Source organism: Cynocephalus volans, chromosome X (assembly GCF_027409185.1).
Source record: "Cynocephalus volans isolate mCynVol1 chromosome X, mCynVol1.pri, whole genome shotgun sequence".
NCBI classification, from domain to species: Eukaryota; Metazoa; Chordata; class Mammalia; order Dermoptera; family Cynocephalidae; genus Cynocephalus; species Cynocephalus volans.
Window position 1 is genome coordinate 114,538,053 of NC_084478.1, and position 17,661 is coordinate 114,555,713.

At 47.6% G+C, this 17,661-nt stretch overlaps 3 protein-coding genes across 3 annotated transcripts; 2 read left to right on the top strand and 1 right to left on the bottom strand.

Moving 5' to 3' along the window:
* The first annotated feature begins 3,674 nt into the window (after positions 1 to 3,674).
* LOC134368290 (thymosin beta-15A) lies at positions 3,675 to 4,786 on the top strand. The gene is made up of 2 exons (XM_063084840.1): positions 3,675 to 3,774; positions 4,749 to 4,786. The coding sequence occupies exons 1-2, from the start codon at positions 3,675 to 3,677 to the stop codon at positions 4,784 to 4,786; spliced, it is 138 nt and encodes a 45-aa protein (XP_062940910.1).
* A 4,668-nt stretch (positions 4,787 to 9,454) lies between these two features.
* LOC134368291 (histone H2B-like) lies at positions 9,455 to 9,886 on the bottom strand. The gene has a single exon (XM_063084842.1). It carries the CDS (start codon positions 9,884 to 9,886, stop codon positions 9,455 to 9,457), a length of 432 nt encoding a protein of 143 aa, XP_062940912.1.
* Positions 9,887 to 15,365: 5,479 nt separating this feature from the next.
* On the top strand, positions 15,366 to 15,825 carry LOC134368292 (histone H2A-Bbd type 2/3-like). The gene is made up of 2 exons (XM_063084843.1): positions 15,366 to 15,410; positions 15,529 to 15,825. The coding sequence occupies exons 1-2, from the start codon at positions 15,366 to 15,368 to the stop codon at positions 15,823 to 15,825; spliced, it is 342 nt and encodes a 113-aa protein (XP_062940913.1).
* Positions 15,826 to 17,661: the final 1,836 nt, after the last annotated feature.

Here is a 17,661-nt window from a genome sequence, read left to right on the forward strand (position 1 = left end):
AAATTTTGTGTCAGAGTGGGGTGTGAGACACCCAATGTTGGACGGACGGGCAGGGAGTGGCGAGGGTCAGGGAACAGGGAGGGCACAGGGGAGCAGACTCTCGTGGTGACAATGGGGGTTGGTGTCCCCGTGTGGGAGGTGCTGTCTGGGGCGGGGGCACAGGAGGCTCCCACGTGGACCCTGAGCTAGTCACCAGAACGATGGTGTTCGTTGGGGTGGAGCTCAAGGCTAAGACTGAGGTGTCCTGGTAGGATGAATGTCAAAAGGGGTTATGTTATGGAGGGGGACGGAGCCTCAGGTGGCATGGGAGCTCAAGTCAAGGGCTCAAGTGGGGCAGGGACGTTGACTGCCAGAGAGAGGAGTGATTGATGGGTGGGAACAATGCAGAAATCCCCAAAGGCGGAACTGGGGTCACAGGGGGTCAAGAGTTTAGTTTTGGCCTTGTTCAGAGGGAGAGGCTGGGAGACGCCCTTAGCTACCGGGATACGCAAGCTGTAGCCTAGCAACAGCGCGGTCAGGCCAGGCCCCGTCTCAGATGCCGCTCTCTGCGTATCACCAGGGCGACAGGACCGTGGCAGGTGTCCCGGGGCTGCGCCCAGGAGTGGCTGTCTATGTGGCCTGTTGCCAGCTGGCGGTAGCACGCTTCCAGCAGGCGCTCTTCCACCGGCCATGGAGGAGCTGGCCCTCACTCAGGCTGTCCGCCTCTTCCTGCGACAGGAGAGTGATGCTTGCCAGGGCCTGGTCATGGAGGTGTACCTTGATGTGATTTTTCTAAGAGTTTTTAAGTGTCAGCCCTTAGATCTGTCATCCATTTTGAATGAATTTTTATACATGGTGTGAGATAGAAGTCCAAGTTCACTCTTTTGCATGTGGATATCCAGTTGTCACAGCACCATTTGTGACAGGGATTATTCTTTTCCCCCACTGAATGGTCTTGGAACCTGTACTGAAAATCGACTATACACAGATATCAGGGTTAATTTCTGACTCTAAATCACGCATTTATTATGTTACTTTAATCTACGGACATGTCTACATCGAGGGTCACTTGTGGGCCAAACAAAGTGCTAGGGATTGGAGATATAAAGACGGATAGCCTTAGTAGATTCTCCTGTGGTTATTATCAACTGACTGTTCTCTTGTTCAGTGGCTGAGAAAGTTGAAAATGTGGCTTTGGCCCAGGAGAGCCTCATTGTCGTAGAGACGTCCAGCTGTGGGAGTGAATGACTCTGAACCACCCACGCTCACCTCCTCCATGACCCGGGCAAGGATTAGAACAGACAGCGCTGAGCAACGCTTCCATACCACTGTTTGGTCATCATGGCCTACTTAGGGTCCGATGGCTATAAACAGTTGTGCGAGCTTGACTACAGCTCATCTGGCTTGGATCTCAGAGTTCCAGAGCTTCAAAGGTAACTGGGCAAAATGTGCCTGCTTCTGGTAGAGGCCCCTATTATCTTGGAGGAGTGAGTGTACTCGGGATGAAAGGAATAAGGACCCTCGGGCCTAAAGCAGTGGGAGAGGCAAGGAATGTGAGCCCGCGGTCCCTGAGCCAATCAGAGAGGGCCGTGATGGGGTCTGGGAAGGTGAGGTCGGCTAGGACATCATGAAGCCCCTGTTCCTGGGGTGAGGTCCTAAGTAGAGGGAAGACATGGGGGAACGGGCCTGCAAGGCTAAAGCGGAGGTAGGGGCTGGGAAATGAGGCCCGGTGTAAGAACCCAAATGCCCCAAGGGATCACACCCTGATCACATAAGTCCTTCTCGGCCACACCCCATCATGGCGCTGGTTGCCCTTTCCTTCCGTATTCTCCTTCCTACCGGCGCGAATCGTACACCAATCAGCTCACCCCCCAAGCCCCATGCGGTATGCTAAGTAGGGACTGTATCTTAAGCCAATCAGCTTTCCCTAAAAACCCTATGTATATGTTTGTGTGCCGCCTAATAAACGAGCCCTCTCCGGTGGGTCATCAACTGGTGTCGACTCGTCCTTTCACCCGGACACCTCGGCCAATGATAGGGGTGGGGGTGGGGGCGGGCGGGGCCTGCTCCGGGCCTTGTAAGTGCGGGTTTCTGCGCGGGAACGCACACCACGAAGGCAGTGAGCAGCTCTCTCCACCCCAGGGGCATCCTTCAGGCGTCTTCAAGCCCTCAGGTGAGGTGGTGCGGTCCCGCTGGGGCCAGAGGACGATGGGGACGGGAGCACGCAGGGACTCCGTGGCGGGGCTGTCGCGCCTTTGGGAGCCCTAGGGGCCCGGATTGGGGTTGGCTTTTCCCGTCAGCGCCGCGGGGCGAGACTCGTGCCTTTGTCTGCCCTCGGCACGCCTCCTGTGCGAGATGCCGAGCCCTCCCGGGGGTCGGGCCCTGGAAGGCCCAAGGGGGGACCCCCAAAGCGGCCGGCGGGTCCGCGGAAGAAGTGCAGGTCGGAGGCTTCGAGGACGAAGCGGAGTTGAGGGCTCGCCCGGAATGGGCCCTCTGGGCCTGGCCCCTCGCTCCCTCCCCTCCCGTGGCCCTTCGGCCGGGCGCCCGACCAGGATGACAGTTATTTTCCAATGAAAGCAAGATGCTCCTGTCAAAGTGGCCTGTGCGCCCGGCCCTGTTATTTGTTTGTCCCGGTTTCCCCAGCTTTGAGGTTGGCTTCTGAGCGCTTGGCACGGGAGGGTCATAGGGTAAGGTCAACTGAATGGAGGGGACGTGTTTGAAACTACTGGCCGCTTGGGGGCGTCTCTGTTCTACTCTGGTCGCTAGACGTGTCTCGCCCCACCAGGGTGGGAACAGACATGCGCAGGAGAGCTCCGCCTTCCGGTTTCTGGGGTCTCTTATTCTTTGTTCTGGACAAACCTAGAATGTTCAGAGGCCGCCGCAAGGCATTTCATCAGGTCCACAGCAAGACTCTTCTGAGCCTTGTCTCCTTGCCTCGCCCTTGACAGAGAAAACGTGGTGAAATAAGACTCTGTGTATTTAGCGTATCCCATTCTGCTGAAGTCGTGAGTCTGATCCTAATTAGCTGCCCCTTCTTACAGTGTTTACAAACCGCTGCCACAAGGGGCTAGTATAAGACGAGTAACCAGTTACGACCGGATTAAATCCTCTCCCCTCTCTTATTGCAGCACCTTAATCTACTGTTTGGGGGCATTTAAAATGGAAAGAAATTAGTACAACTTTGGCCACCCCTTTTTGTGTGCTGCTCCCCATCCTCCAAGAAAAATGCCGTCGCCACCCCACCCCCCCCCACCCCCCGGTAATTGAACAGACAGCGAAGATTCTTAGATAGTGCTGTGATCTATTAGAAAATCATTGACTGGTTGAACCAAGTTTTTATTATATTCTTCGACCCCTCATTGTTCCTGTGCTTCTCTTACCTCCATTGTACCTTTGCTGTGATTTTAAAAGAGTCGGACATGTTGGCTCCGGGTTTCTAGAGCGTCTTGGTTTCTAGTGTATCCTGATCTAAGGGCATTTTCTGCTTATCAGAATAGGGGTATTGAAGTGAATTTCAAAGTAATGAAAATAGAATTCTTCTAAGATGCGCTGGTGTTTTCCTGTGGAAGATCAGTAGGTAAAATATACATGACTATTACGTTTGAACATTTATGACTGTTACTACTTTGTCTGACGATAGTTCTGCCAGGGAAGTTTCTTAAAAGAAATTGTTTTCGGTCTTTCTTTTAGTCAAGATGAGTGATAAGCCAGACTTGTCGGAGGTGGAGAAGTTTGACAAGTCAAAACTGAAGAAAACTCATACCGAGGAAAAAAATACTCTTCCCTCAAAGGAAAGTAAGTCATGGAGGGTTTCTAGCTGAGACAGACAATGGTGAAAGTTGGTATCTTCAGTGAATAAACCTATCTTCTAGTAATTTTTACTATCGAGGAAGTAATTATTAGAGTACCATTTTATTTTATGCAGCCATGACAACTATCAAAGAGTTGTCTCCTTCTTTGGATTATATAAATGGTTCGCACATGATAGGCCCTAGTAGTAATGGGGAAGTAAAAACCACTTCCCTGTTGGAAAATTACTAAAACACACATTGAAACCAATCTTAAACATTGGACTTAGCACTAGAAAAACCTTACTTCTGTCTACTTTTAGTTATTTGGCATTTTTATGCATCTAGAAATTTGAGTCCATTATCTCATGCCTAAAGAACCATGCCAGCTCTGCGGTCTGGGCCTTCTCCAATCTGGTGACAAGATAGGGATGCAGAACGAGTTTCGATCTTGGGTGCACTTGAGGCTCCCAGACTTAAGGGATCAGTTTTGCCCTCCAGAGTAACAGACAGCTGGAGAAACTCCAAGCATATTCACAACAGCTGAGGGGCATTTTCTGTCATGTGTGCGTTATTTGAGAGTTCCGAAATTAGTGAAAATTATCTCAAAGTGTATAACTTCCAAATGGTATCGTCAGAGATAAACGTGAGCAAAATGCTTCACTTCCTCCTCGGTCTCAAATAATCTATCGAAAAACTGTCAACAACACAAATCTGCCTCTCGAATGAAAGCAAAAACCAAAAAAACTGCAATTGAAGTAGATTCTAATGAATGTTCGAGTGGTAAACATGCACACACGTGCACACATGCACCCCGCTGTGAGCATTTGTGGTTAGTGCCTTAGCATTCTCAATTAAAAGCATGTATGGCAGCCTTCCATGACTTAACCTAAAGCTGTTTTGTAAGAAACTGAATTAAATCTTAGGAAAATACTCTTAGTGATATATATTTTTTTTGTTTCGTTTTGTTTTTCCCCTCAGCGATCCAGCAGGAGAAACAGTGTGCTCAGACATCGTAAAACGGGATCTCCTCCCAAGAGGAAATTTCAACATTGCCCGAGAGCCTTGGTTTTATGCTTGTTTTTTGCAAACCGTTGTGTTTGTAGCGATTTTAGGCATCTTCTGCTGTCCTCTCATTTCTATTCCCTGGCTAAAAGGTCAGGTGGAACCAAAGTTTCCTGAAGTGTGCTTTCAAACTTGCCGTTGGTGTGTAAATTCCAGATGGCAGATGTTGCGAATAATCTCACCAGTGTTGACCCTTGTGTGTGTAGCCCTTTCACCCCCAGCAGGATAAGCCAGGTTTAACCTTCTGCAATGGGTGCCTCCATTGCTTCATTATCTTCATGAAGTTGCATGCTTCTGCAACTTCTCACAGTTTGTTTTTATTTCCAATGTAGTAATGAAATAATAAATACAGTCATTATCTGGCGGCTCTCGACTTCATTTCTTCTAAGGAAGGAAAAGTACACAAGGGTACCCTTTTTCGCCAAACAAAACGGTTGAAGGAAAACCTCTTCAGCAGTGGACTAAGCCCCTTATCTCAGAGTGAAGAAAGACAAACACAGGGTCTGAAGTGACCCACTCAAGCTGAATAAGAACTGAAATTCAAGCTGGGCTGTCTTGCCTTCTGGAAAGTGTTTTCCGACTGAATGGGAGGGGGCACCTAAGCTTGGGGTTGGATGGAAAGGGCGTGGGAGGCACTTGTTAACACGCACTGTACTGAGCACATCACATCTTCAGTTGAGCGTCAACTCAGATATCTGATGCCCACTGATGACCTGTAACACTGAACCTCTGATCTGGTTCTTCTACTGAACAGAATTTACTGTCTCCTGAAGCAAGCATTTTTGGTTTCATGGTGAGCATAAGTGCTGTGGACCGTATGGTGTTCCCCCACCCCCACCACACCAAATTCATATTTTGAAGGTCTACCCCTCAATGCGACTGTACCTGGAGATAGACTTTTTAGGAAGTCATTAAGGTTAAATGAGGCTACAAGGGCTGGGCCCCTCTGTGATCTATTACTATAGGTATCTTCCCACCATAAGGGATTATACCGTCCATACCTATTTGCAACCTCAACTATTATCTTACCTCCCTCTTTCTAGGGGCTCACATCCTTAAATACTCACTGGGGTTACAGAAAGTGGAAGGTGTTTTCTCTGCTCTAGCACAAATTTCCACAAGCAAAACAGTAGGTGGGTCAACTAAGGTAAAGTGTGGTTGAGGTGACACAATCTCAGAGCTTAGGGTAACCAGAAGATTTGAGCCCTGGAGGTCACCATGTTGGTCATCACTACCTTACCATCTGCCTGAAGCAATTGCCCAGTAGAGTCACTCAGTCCCTTACACTGACATGCTGCTTACACGCTTCCCTGCCTGCCTGTAACTTCTATGCCATAATCCTAGGAGAGCATGCTGGAGACCCATACAGCGTGGTTAATCCATCCTCCAGTATTTGAAGTCAGCTGTTGTTTTCCTGCCCCCATACGTCCAAGTCTTCTCCAGCTGACCTTTTCAGAGCATTTGGACCCAAGTTACACAGATGGGGACCCATAACGGTTGCACTTTAGATGGACGGACACAAGTTTAGCCATTATCAGGTCCCTGGATCCCGATTCTGTCATCCAGCCCATTTGCTCTCCTTTCAGTTTGCCATTTGCAGCTTGATAAAGATGCTGTACGTCCACGACAGACTCAGTAACGTGTGCATTAGCACACTAATCCAGCTCAAGATTAGGCCCATTTCAGATGCCTAAAGGAAAGCATGTCAGGTGAGCTGGGGATGGGACGAAAACTCCCAGTTTTTAGTTGCACCTGGTAACCGTCATTTTTTTTTTAAGGATTGATTCCTCCCAGGGCAGTGTAAATGATAAACTGAGTGGGAGCAAGTGAGAGGTATGTGGTGGGAGGGGAAGTCACATAGTTTCTAAGTGAACGCTCCTACAGAAATAAGACGGGAAGAACGATTGCTCACTGGAAGTAGTTTTGCCCTGCATTTCTCAAGTAAATCACATGGGCCTAATCTTGTAGTGAGTGACTAGGTTCACTTGTCTTTCCAAGCAGAGGGAGGTTTTTTTCCCAAGCATCCGGGATTGAGGTTTCAGAGCCCTGAATCCATTTATTATTTGCAAAACCAACCATCCGAAGGTCTTCTTGTAGCAGTTACATTTACGGGAAAAAAGAAAAGCCTGGAGTTAAGTGGATTTTCTTATGCATGTCTACATCTTTTGAAAATACCTGGTCCATGCTTTGACACCTGTATCCTGTCAGTGTACATAGGCCGACATGTCCTTAATTGCAAAGAACAGAAAATGGCAAAAAGCTGGAAAGCCATAATATATATGCTGCAAGTTAATCCAAAGACAAAAATCAGCCAAATCGTATGTCACGACGACTTCATCTTTGCAAAGGGTCAAAAACCTCATTTAGTGTCATCACTTAAAATTCTCAAGAAACTGCACAGGCAAGTGAGTTTTAGGAATGCCCTAGAATGTAACCATCGCATATTCACACCTGAGAAAAATATCTTGCCCTTCGTCTCTCAAATGCATAGGAATATGTTTGATCCTTGCCTTGGGAAGTTTCAACCGGTATGATCTCGGGCAAGTGACAATCTATTGTGGTTCAGTTTCTTCATCCATAGAAATGGAGATGATAACACTGTTTCCTTCAAGGGGATGTGGTGAAAAGTAGTTGAGGTACTCCCCGTCAAGTGCTTAGCACAATGCTGGCACAGTCGCCAAGCACGCCATGTCCGAGGTCACCAAGGCCAAGCTCAGGTTCCCCATGAGCACCTGAGCTGCCTCCCGCCCCCGAGCATCGCCCCCGAAGGCTGTTTTCAGAGCCACCCCAGTCGGCCCGTAAATCCTGGAGCCCTCCGAAGGTGTGCCCGTGGCAGTTTGAGGGCAGGGGTCAGGGGGCGTGCTGCCAATGTGTATTAGTCTTCCTTTTTTTATTTCTTTCTTCCTTATAGTTAAAGTGTACGACACGATGGCTCTGGCTCGTACGCATATACATAGTGAAGAGATTACTACAGTCAAACAAATGACCATCTTCATCACCTTCTACCCTTGTATGCTAAGAGAATCTAAAATCTACTGTCTTGGTAAAGTTTCAGAATCAAACACAACATTATTAACAATAGTCGTCCTGCTGTACTTTGGATCTCCAGACGTATTCATTGGCCCAATTCCTGATTTGTACCCCTTGACCTCCTTGTTCCCATTTGCTCCTCTCCCTGCAGTGGGTAGTTTTCTGGCAGGTGGCAGGTGGCTTGCTGCTGGCTTCCCAGCATTCTTTACTGTGAACCACATTGTCAACACTAATATAACTGTCCTTCATTGTTTTTATTATACATAACGCTCGAGTTTGTATATCATATAATTGGATCGATTTCTGTAATTTATATGTGCACAAGTGTATGGAAGTCCTGTGATTGAATTAAATTACCACAGAATCTTTTGATTTTAAAACATTGCCACATAATCGATTCCCTTTTCCTCTGTTAGGAGTTTTCATTGAAAAGTAAATTTGAAAGCATTTAGAAAAAGTTTTTTTTTACACAGGAGCTCTAATATGTAGTCACCAGTTCTAAAATGTGCTCTCCTTTTCAGCATCTAAGAGTTTTGAATAGATTTATTTTACACTTTACACAGGTTGCATATTTTAAAATATCCCCTATCGGTTAGTTTTCACTATGAAAACCTGGGCTTTTCCACTTTTTGTTCCAGATTCATTGAGGGTTTTAAATAAGGACTGGATGTAGGGGATGGGCAGCCAGGTCCCTTGACGTCCAGGAGCGCTAGTCTCCAGTTCGTAGTAACTAGCAGCTAGGAACTAGTTGCTAGTTACTAGTAAAGTAGTGACTTCAGTTTCTAGAAAGCCTAGGAATAAGTACTGTTGTGGAACTCTTGGATTTAATTTTTTCTATGCTGTGTTTTGTTTCCTCACGTGTGTTTCTAATGGGCTAAGTAATAAAGTTAATGCGGAAAAAAAGGTTGACTGGAGTGTTATCGTCCTGTTAATACTCTATTCCGCATATAGATGCTTAGGATGTGTTATTTATTTTAAAGTTTTAATAATATATTTTATTTAATCCAACATAGCAAAATTATAATTTCTATATGTAATGAATATCAACAGTTTGTCAATTACGTAAGCGCTGACTCTTCCCTTCAGTTGGTTTTCTCTGCAAACCGCACCAGGAGGTGCCACATTTTCGTCCATCAACTACTGAAGAAAGTAGTCATGCGTTCTGTTCCCTTCTAGTCCTCAAACCCAGTCGTCCCTTGTCCCACAGACATTTCATCTGTGTCAGTCCCATTTTGTTCCCTGTCTACAATTCCCAACGTCATTTTGGTGCTTTGCTGATGTTTCTACTTGATTTCTGAATTTCCAAACGGAAACCACAAACACCCATAGCGCAGTCATCATTTCCTAATCGTGTTGATTTCTTAAAATCACTTTTCCTTAGAGGATATGTAGGAGATCAGTACTCACGGAAAACTTTAGAAAATTATTTTAGGTCACACAGAACAAAAAGCAACAGAAGAACAGAAAATTTACTCGGATTTTGAGGAAGCCACAAATAGCACGATAAATTAAGTGGTTACAGGTCTTTCGGGTCATCTGAGGCGGCTCTGAAAAGAGCCTTTGGGGGGCCGTGCCCACGAGCAGGAGGCGGCTCATGTGCTCATGGTGAACCTGAGCACAGCCCTGGTGCCCTCGGTCACGGCATGCTTGCGGAGCTCCCCGGTCAGCAGCAGGTGCACGGCGGCCTGGATGTCCTGTGAGGTGAGGGTGCAGCGCTGGTTGTAACTGGCCAGGCGGCCGGCCTCTTCGGCGAGGCGCTCGAAGAGGTCGCTAATGCACGAGTCCATGACGTTCACGGCCTGCTGGGACAGGCTGAGGCCGTCGTGGACCAGCTTCAGAACCCTGGGGAAATAGGTGGCGAAACTGTCCTCGCCACGGCGGCCGCGGCGGCAGCGGGTGTGACGGCGGCTGCGGCGGCGATGGCGCCTGGGCTTCTTCTGTTTCAGGGCCGTCGGAGCGCCCTTCTCAGGCGCCTGGGTGCTGACACCTTCCTCCGGAGACGGGGCAGAGGCAGGCTCCGCCATCCCTCAGGCAACCCCCAAGAGCTAGGAGGCACCGACGATGGCGCTGCTGCCAGGCGGGGAGCCCTTTTTATAGTCGCTGCCTTGCCTCACGTCATGCGTGACCTCGACTTCTGACTGGGTGTCAGGGCACACAGGGAGCGCGTGAGTGAGCCTAGCGGAGTGCGCTGGGACTGCACGGTCCTCCTGCTGGCGGTCCCTCCACCAATCACAGTGAGCGTCTGGAGCCCTGCAAGCTGCCTGTCTGGTCCCATACAGAAATTCACAAGCAAGAGAACCCACACAGGAAGGCTGTGACACGGCCAGCAGAGGGCTCCTGGACGTGGAGATGTGTCGGTCCACCTCCCGCCTCCGGTTCTGATCGAAACCCTCAATGAATCAGGATAACGGAGTAAAAAACTACCGTTTGTAAAGAGTGAAATCAAACACAACTGGGGTATTTAGACCTACATAAGAAAATTCAGCATTTACCAGGTTTGTAGTCACACTCCTAATGATACTTAGATCCGAAAAATTACCCTACATTCTAGCATTGCTGAATACATAGAACAGCCCTTGATTGAAAGAGAAAAAAGGTATTGGTCTAATTTTGCAGTAAGTCACCCAAAAGGTAAGAGACAGTCAAGAAATAGTTGAAAATCACGTGCTTTTCAAAAATCGGACAGTTCGAGAAAATTTATTCCTTAAATGTATTTGTGGAAAAATGAACCCCAAATACGGAACCAGTACAGAATGAAGAAGAATTAGAGAAATGGAGGTCATCAAGGAACTTGTCACCATTACAAAGAAAGAAAGAAAGAAAGAGAGAGAGAGAGAGAGAGAGAGAGAGAGAGAGAGAGAGAGAGAGAGAGAGAGAGAGAGAGAGAGAAAGAAAGAAAGAAAGAAAGAAAGAAAGAAAGAAAGAAAGAAAGAAAGAAAGAAAGAAAGAAAGAAAGAAAGAGAAAGAAAGACAATAAACAACCATACAGCACAATTCACAGTAAATGAGCCCTCAGGCAAAGAATCACACCCATTCCATCAGGAGCTGCTTCCACCTCAACTCCAAGGCTGAAGAGTCCAGGAAAATTTTGATTGGCTCTCTTGGGAAACCCGGATCCATGGTGAGCCGGTGGCTATGACTCCGTGGCTACAGGTTCCTCATTGCCTGACTGAGAACAGACTGGGGCTTGAGCTGCTCTGATTGGACCTTCCATCATCCCTATTATGCATAAATGCAAGTCATGAAGGTTTGTGCTTTCTAAACCCAAAGATTATAGACTGGAGAGGAACATAACTGGATAAAACTGAACGAGTTAAAATAGTAACTTCAGTTTCTAAAAAGCCTAGGGATAGGTATTGCTTCTTGAAATTTTCTCCTTAGTTATTTCTGTGATCGGTTGGGTCCTCCTTTGTGTTTCTGTATGTACTCCATAATACTGAGAATGCCAAAAACGTTTGATGCAGGATGTTTGTCCTGCTCCTACTATGTTCCCCATATGGATGCTTACAGTTCGTTATTTATTCTCCATGAGTTTGAGGATTCCAGCACCGGCCAGAAATTTTAAAAAAAACAAATGTATATATAAATATAAATATATATATATATATATATGTATATGTATATATTTGTATGTACACACATATATATTCATTTTTACATGTATACAGACACATATGTATATGTGTATGTGTATATGTGTGTTTGTGTGTGTGTGTATAAATACTATGTGTGTGTGTGTGTGTGTGTGTGTGACTGTGGATATATATTTGAGGACTGAAACACAGGAGAGAAATAACTGAGTCAAAAATGTCAAGAAACAATATCTAATCCACCTTCTTTAGAAACTGAAGTTACTAGTTTAATTCATTCAGATTTTACCAATTCTGTTCATTGCCAGGCAATACAATGTGTGTGGAAATATATATACATTTTTTTTTTTTAGAAAGGTAAAACATCATGTTTTGCGTCTATGTGCAATGGGGATGATGGGAGGGACCTGTTGGATGAGGTGTCCCAGGCTGAACCAATTAGAAGCCTCCTGAAATGTTTGGACTTGCAGTTGAGGGGAATTGTGTCATTAAATAGGTCTGAGTCCTTGACTGCTGTTTGTTGTTTTGTTTGAATGGTTTTATGCTTTTAATCATGTTGATTTACAGATATTATATTAGTTTCTAAAGCTGTCGTAAATAAATTCGAGAGTCTCGGTGACTTAAAAAATATATATTTATCATCTCACAGTTCTGGATGCCAAATAGCCCCTCTTCATAAGCACACCAGTCATATTGGGTTAGGACCGACCCTCACGACTTCACTTTAAACACAGTTACCTCTATAGAGACTATCTCCAAAATAGGGTCACCTCCTGAAGTACTGGGGGGTCACAAGGTCAACACAAGAATTTTGAGAGGGTACAATTCAATAAAGAATATTAAGCTTTCTGCCCCTCCAAAAAATTAATGTACTTCCATGAAAAATACATTCACACCTTCCCTACAGCCCCCAAATCTTAACCCATTGCAGTTCAACTTTAAGTCCAAAATCTCATCTACAAATCTTATATATCTGCTACGGGTGAGACTCCAGTTGTGACTGATGCTGAGGCAGAATTTATCCTTATCCCTGAACCTGCGAAAACAGACAGCAAATTACCAGTTTCCAAAAACAGTAGCGGGACAGGCATAGAATAGACATTACCATTCCAAATGTGAGAAATCAGAAGAAAACTAGAGTTTATGGGCCCTAAGCAGGTTTGCACCATAGTAGGGCTAATTCCATTAGATTTAAGGGATTGAAAACAGTCCTCTTTAATCATTGCTCTGCCCTCTGGACCCTCTGGGATAGCAGCATGAAACTCTCAGCCCTGGGCAGTGGGGACCTCTTCCCCAGCCTGGTTTGTTACAGAAGAGGTGGCACTAGCCATCTAGAATGGAGAAAGCGGCCTCCATCTATGGGATCAAGGAGATGATGGCCTCATCCCCCAGACCTGTGTCCCTGTTCTCAACAAGACACTGTCTGGATTCTCCTCTTGCCATTGCTGTTTTCTCAGAGTCCTGCTGGAAGAGTGGAATCACCATAGCTTTACTGATGTCTTCCTTGGTTTCCCAGGGTCTGAAAAGTACGTGCAAGTCTGCAGCCACAGGCCGACTGGAAAACAACTTTACATCCACGTAAATACTGTCATCTTGCCCCATAACCACAGTTCAACAGATCACATAACTGTGGGAAAGGAGGGAACCCCAATAAATGCTTACCAAGGAAAAACTGTGTCCTTTTACATTCTTTTACAGCCCATGTGGTTTTAGGTCCCAACATGGCTTTGGTCCTGCTCACTCTAGCGATATTAATGAAATTTGAGAAAGAGAGAAGAAAAGTGGGGTTTGAGGTTCAAGATCCTAAGTGGAATCAAGTGCATCTGATTACTCACTTCAGGAGGGGCGTGAGGAAAAAGGGCACTTACTGAGTGAACATCTAGGATCCAGTGGTGTGGTTTACTACGTAGACAAGCTACGGGAAGTGCCTTTACTGCTTAAATAACACATTACGAGTACCAACGTAGCTAGAAAAAATATTAAGAAGAGAAAATAACCCACCAATTTTTTTTTTTAATGGTGGAATAAGCGTTAAGTCAGGTCTTTGCTGAAGAAAGCTGTCATAGCTATATCATATTGCAAAAATAGACTTGAAGTCAACGGAGATTCCTTGAGGATAAAGATAGTCCCCCTGGGATAAAATGTTCAATTCATGTGGGAGGTATTATAAATTTAAGATGACCTATACTGGGTAGGGTAGCTTCAAACTATTTAAGTCAACACTTGACTGAATGACAATAAGGAGTAGCGAAGGTCACCACCAAATATAGACATTTGCAGCCACCTGTAAGCAAGTGGCCGAAACGTAACAAGGACTTAGAAATAAAACACCTACCAAGCTTGCTTGACGAAATGGAGTAATGCGATAATATGAACCCGGAAATTAGAGAATGTGTTTTATCCACCTGATGTATATTTATGCACATAGAACATGTACTCGGCCATCAAGCAAGATTCCAGAAGTATCAAATACATATCACATTCTCTGACTACAGTACATTTAAGAATCAATGACAAACCATGTTGTCAAAACCAAATGTTTGGGATGACACAAATCACTCTAAAGAAATAATGGGCCAAAGGACAAATCATTACAGGGACTGAAAAATATTTATTGATGCGTGAGAATAAAATTTGTGGGGCATGCGTGAGTGCTACTGAGAGAGGATTTTATGGCCCACGTGCTGATTAAAAAGATTAAAAAGAAGGAAGCCTTGATCAGGCATTTTACGGAAGACCAAGCACAAACGATCACAAAGAACAACAAGAAGCACGATTGGAGAGGTGCCACCTCGCTCAAGTCTCCTGGAAAATGCCTACTACAACCACAGTGACATACTATTTCACACCGTCGGAGCAGTGAGAATTAAAAAGGTCAGACCGCATCAAATGTTGGTGACTAGTGGGGACTCACACTCTGGTATTAGGAGGACAAATTGGTCTGACCATCTTGGAGAGCAATCTGGCAATACTAATTAATGCGCAGGATGCACACACTGCTGACAGCAGCAGTTCCATTGCTGGGTACACTACCTAGTGGCCTGAACACAAGGAGACGTGTGTGGGAACATTCTTAGCAGCCCTGTGGTCTGGGTGGGGCCTCTGGAAGATCTGCAGGGACCGAAGAGACAGCTAATGGACCCTGAAGCACTGACCTGGAAGAGGGAGGGATAGCACTAGATGTAGTCTCTCGAAAATGGAAACAGGTGTTCAAACAAAGATTCCTACATGAACGTTCAGAGGTGCCCTATTCTCAATAGCCAAAAGGGGGAAACAACCCAAATGCCCATCAATGGACAAATAGATAAACTAAATGTCGTCCATCCATACCATGGATTATTATTCAGCTGTGAAAAGGAAGGAAGCAAGTACCGATTCACGCTACCACGTAGATGTACCATGAGGAAAACATTACACTATGTGAAAGCCGCCAGACACAGAAGGCCATGCGTTGAGTTCCATGGGAGGGAGAGCTCCACATGGGGGAAACCTCTGTCGACAGAAAGCAGATAAGTGGTTGCCAAGAGCTATTTATTGGGAGCGTGTGTATGTGTGTGCTCGGGGGTGGGGGGACGACGAGCATGGGGAGTGAGTGCTTAACGGGTACAGGGGTTTCTTGGCGGGGTGGTGAAAATGCTTTGGAAGCAGACGGTTGTGATTGTTCCACGACATCACGAATGTACTTGACACCATGTCGTACCCGTCCCCCACCCCTCTTTCTTTATCTTGCCTGCGATGCTCGGGTCCTACAGAAGGCGAGCGCTGCCACAGAGGGAGGGCCCAGGGGCGAGAGCGTGCGGGTGCCTTGCACCTGCCCTGGCCGGCCGTTTGTAGGCCCAGGCCCGCTCCCTCGGGGTCAACTGGAGGGCAGTGACGTCACCAGTGTGCGCGGCCACGAGCCTGTTCCGGACCAATGAGGGGCCGGGTCGCGGTAGCTAGGTTACGGAGTACGGGCCAAGTACCGACATCTTGAGAGGCATCCAGTCGAGCCAGACCTCGCAGATTGATCGGTCGTCTCCAAGGCCCGGCATGCCGAGCAGGAGGACGAGCCGTCCACGGTCGTCCGGTCTCAATAGGTGCCGTGCCGCCGCTCTCGCGCCCACCGAGCCGAGCTGACATTCTCCGTGAGCCACCCGGAGCGCCTCCTGCGGGAGGGCCACTACGCCCAGTGCCCGAGTTCGTGTGCGCCGGTCTTTCTAGGTGCCATCGTCGAGTACGTGACGGCCAAGGTCTTGGAGCTGGCGAGCGACGAGGCCCGGAGGAGCAGCAGGAGATGCATCACCTTGGAGCTGTTGGACGTGGCCGTGCACAGCAACGCGCTGCTCAGTGGCTTCTTCGTGACTACAACCATCTCCCAGGTGGCCCCAGCCTAGCTGTGGACGCCTGGCACCCAGGGGGCCTCACCAGCCCACCGATCCTCGTCTACTCCTGCTAGCCCGGCGCCAGCCCCTTCCGTCACAGCCAGCCGGGACAGCCCTGGCCTGTCTTGTGCCTTTGGCGCCTTGTGTCATTAAAGTGTTTGAAAGTACCCACAGGCTTGCTCTATAAATTTTGTGTCAGAGTGGGGTGTGAGACACCCAATGTTGGACGGACGGGCAGGGAGTGGCGAGGGTCAGGGAACAGGGAGGGCACAGGGGAGCAGACTCTCGTGGTGACAATGGGGGTTGGTGTCCCCGTGTGGGAGGTGCTGTCTGGGGCGGGGGCACAGGAGGCTCCCACGTGGACCCTGAGCTAGTCACCAGAACGATGGTGTTCGTTGGGGTGGAGCTCAAGGCTAAGACTGAGGTGTCCTGGTAGGATGAATGTCAAAAGGGGTTATGTTATGGAGGGGGACGGAGCCTCAGGTGGCATGGGAGCTCAAGTCAAGGGCTCAAGTGGGGCAGGGACGTTGACTGCCAGAGAGAGGAGTGATTGATGGGTGGGAACAATGCAGAAATCCCCAAAGGCGGAACTGGGGTCACAGGGGGTCAAGAGTTTAGTTTTGGCCTTGTTCAGAGGGAGAGGCTGGGAGACGCCCTTAGCTACCGGGATACGCAAGCTGTAGCCTAGCAACAGCGCGGTCAGGCCAGGCCCCGTCTCAGATGCCGCTCTCTGCGTATCACCAGGGCGACAGGACCGTGGCAGGTGTCCCGGGGCTGCGCCCAGGAGTGGCTGTCTATGTGGCCTGTTGCCAGCTGGCGGTAGCACGCTTCCAGCAGGCGCTCTTCCACCGGCCATGGAGGAGCTGGCCCTCACTCAGGCTGTCCGCCTCTTCCTGCGACAGGAGAGTGATGCTTGCCAGGGCCTGGTCATGGAGGTGTACCTTGATGTGATTTTTCTAAGAGTTTTTAAGTGTCAGCCCTTAGATCTGTCATCCATTTTGAATGAATTTTTATACATGGTGTGAGATAGAAGTCCAAGTTCACTCTTTTGCATGTGGATATCCAGTTGTCACAGCACCATTTGTGACAGGGATTATTCTTTTCCCCCACTGAATGGTCTTGGAACCTGTACTGAAAATCGACTATACACAGATATCAGGGTTAATTTCTGACTCTAAATCACGCATTTATTATGTTACTTTAATCTACGGACATGTCTACATCGAGGGTCACTTGTGGGCCAAACAAAGTGCTAGGGATTGGAGATATAAAGACGGATAGCCTTAGTAGATTCTCCTGTGGTTATTATCAACTGACTGTTCTCTTGTTCAGTGGCTGAGAAAGTTGAAAATGTGGCTTTGGCCCAGGAGAGCCTCATTGTCGTAGAGACGTCCAGCTGTGGGAGTGAATGACTCTGAACCACCCACGCTCACCTCCTCCATGACCCGGGCAAGGATTAGAACAGACAGCGCTGAGCAACGCTTCCATACCACTGTTTGGTCATCATGGCCTACTTAGGGTCCGATGGCTATAAACAGTTGTGCGAGCTTGACTACAGCTCATCTGGCTTGGATCTCAGAGTTCCAGAGCTTCAAAGGTAACTGGGCAAAATGTGCCTGCTTCTGGTAGAGGCCCCTATTATCTTGGAGGAGTGAGTGTACTCGGGATGAAAGGAATAAGGACCCTCGGGCCTAAAGCAGTGGGAGAGGCAAGGAATGTGAGCCCGCGGTCCCTGAGCCAATCAGAGAGGGCCGTGATGGGGTCTGGGAAGGTGAGGTCGGCTAGGACATCATGAAGCCCCTGTTCCTGGGGTGAGGTCCTAAGTAGAGGGAAGACATGGGGGAACGG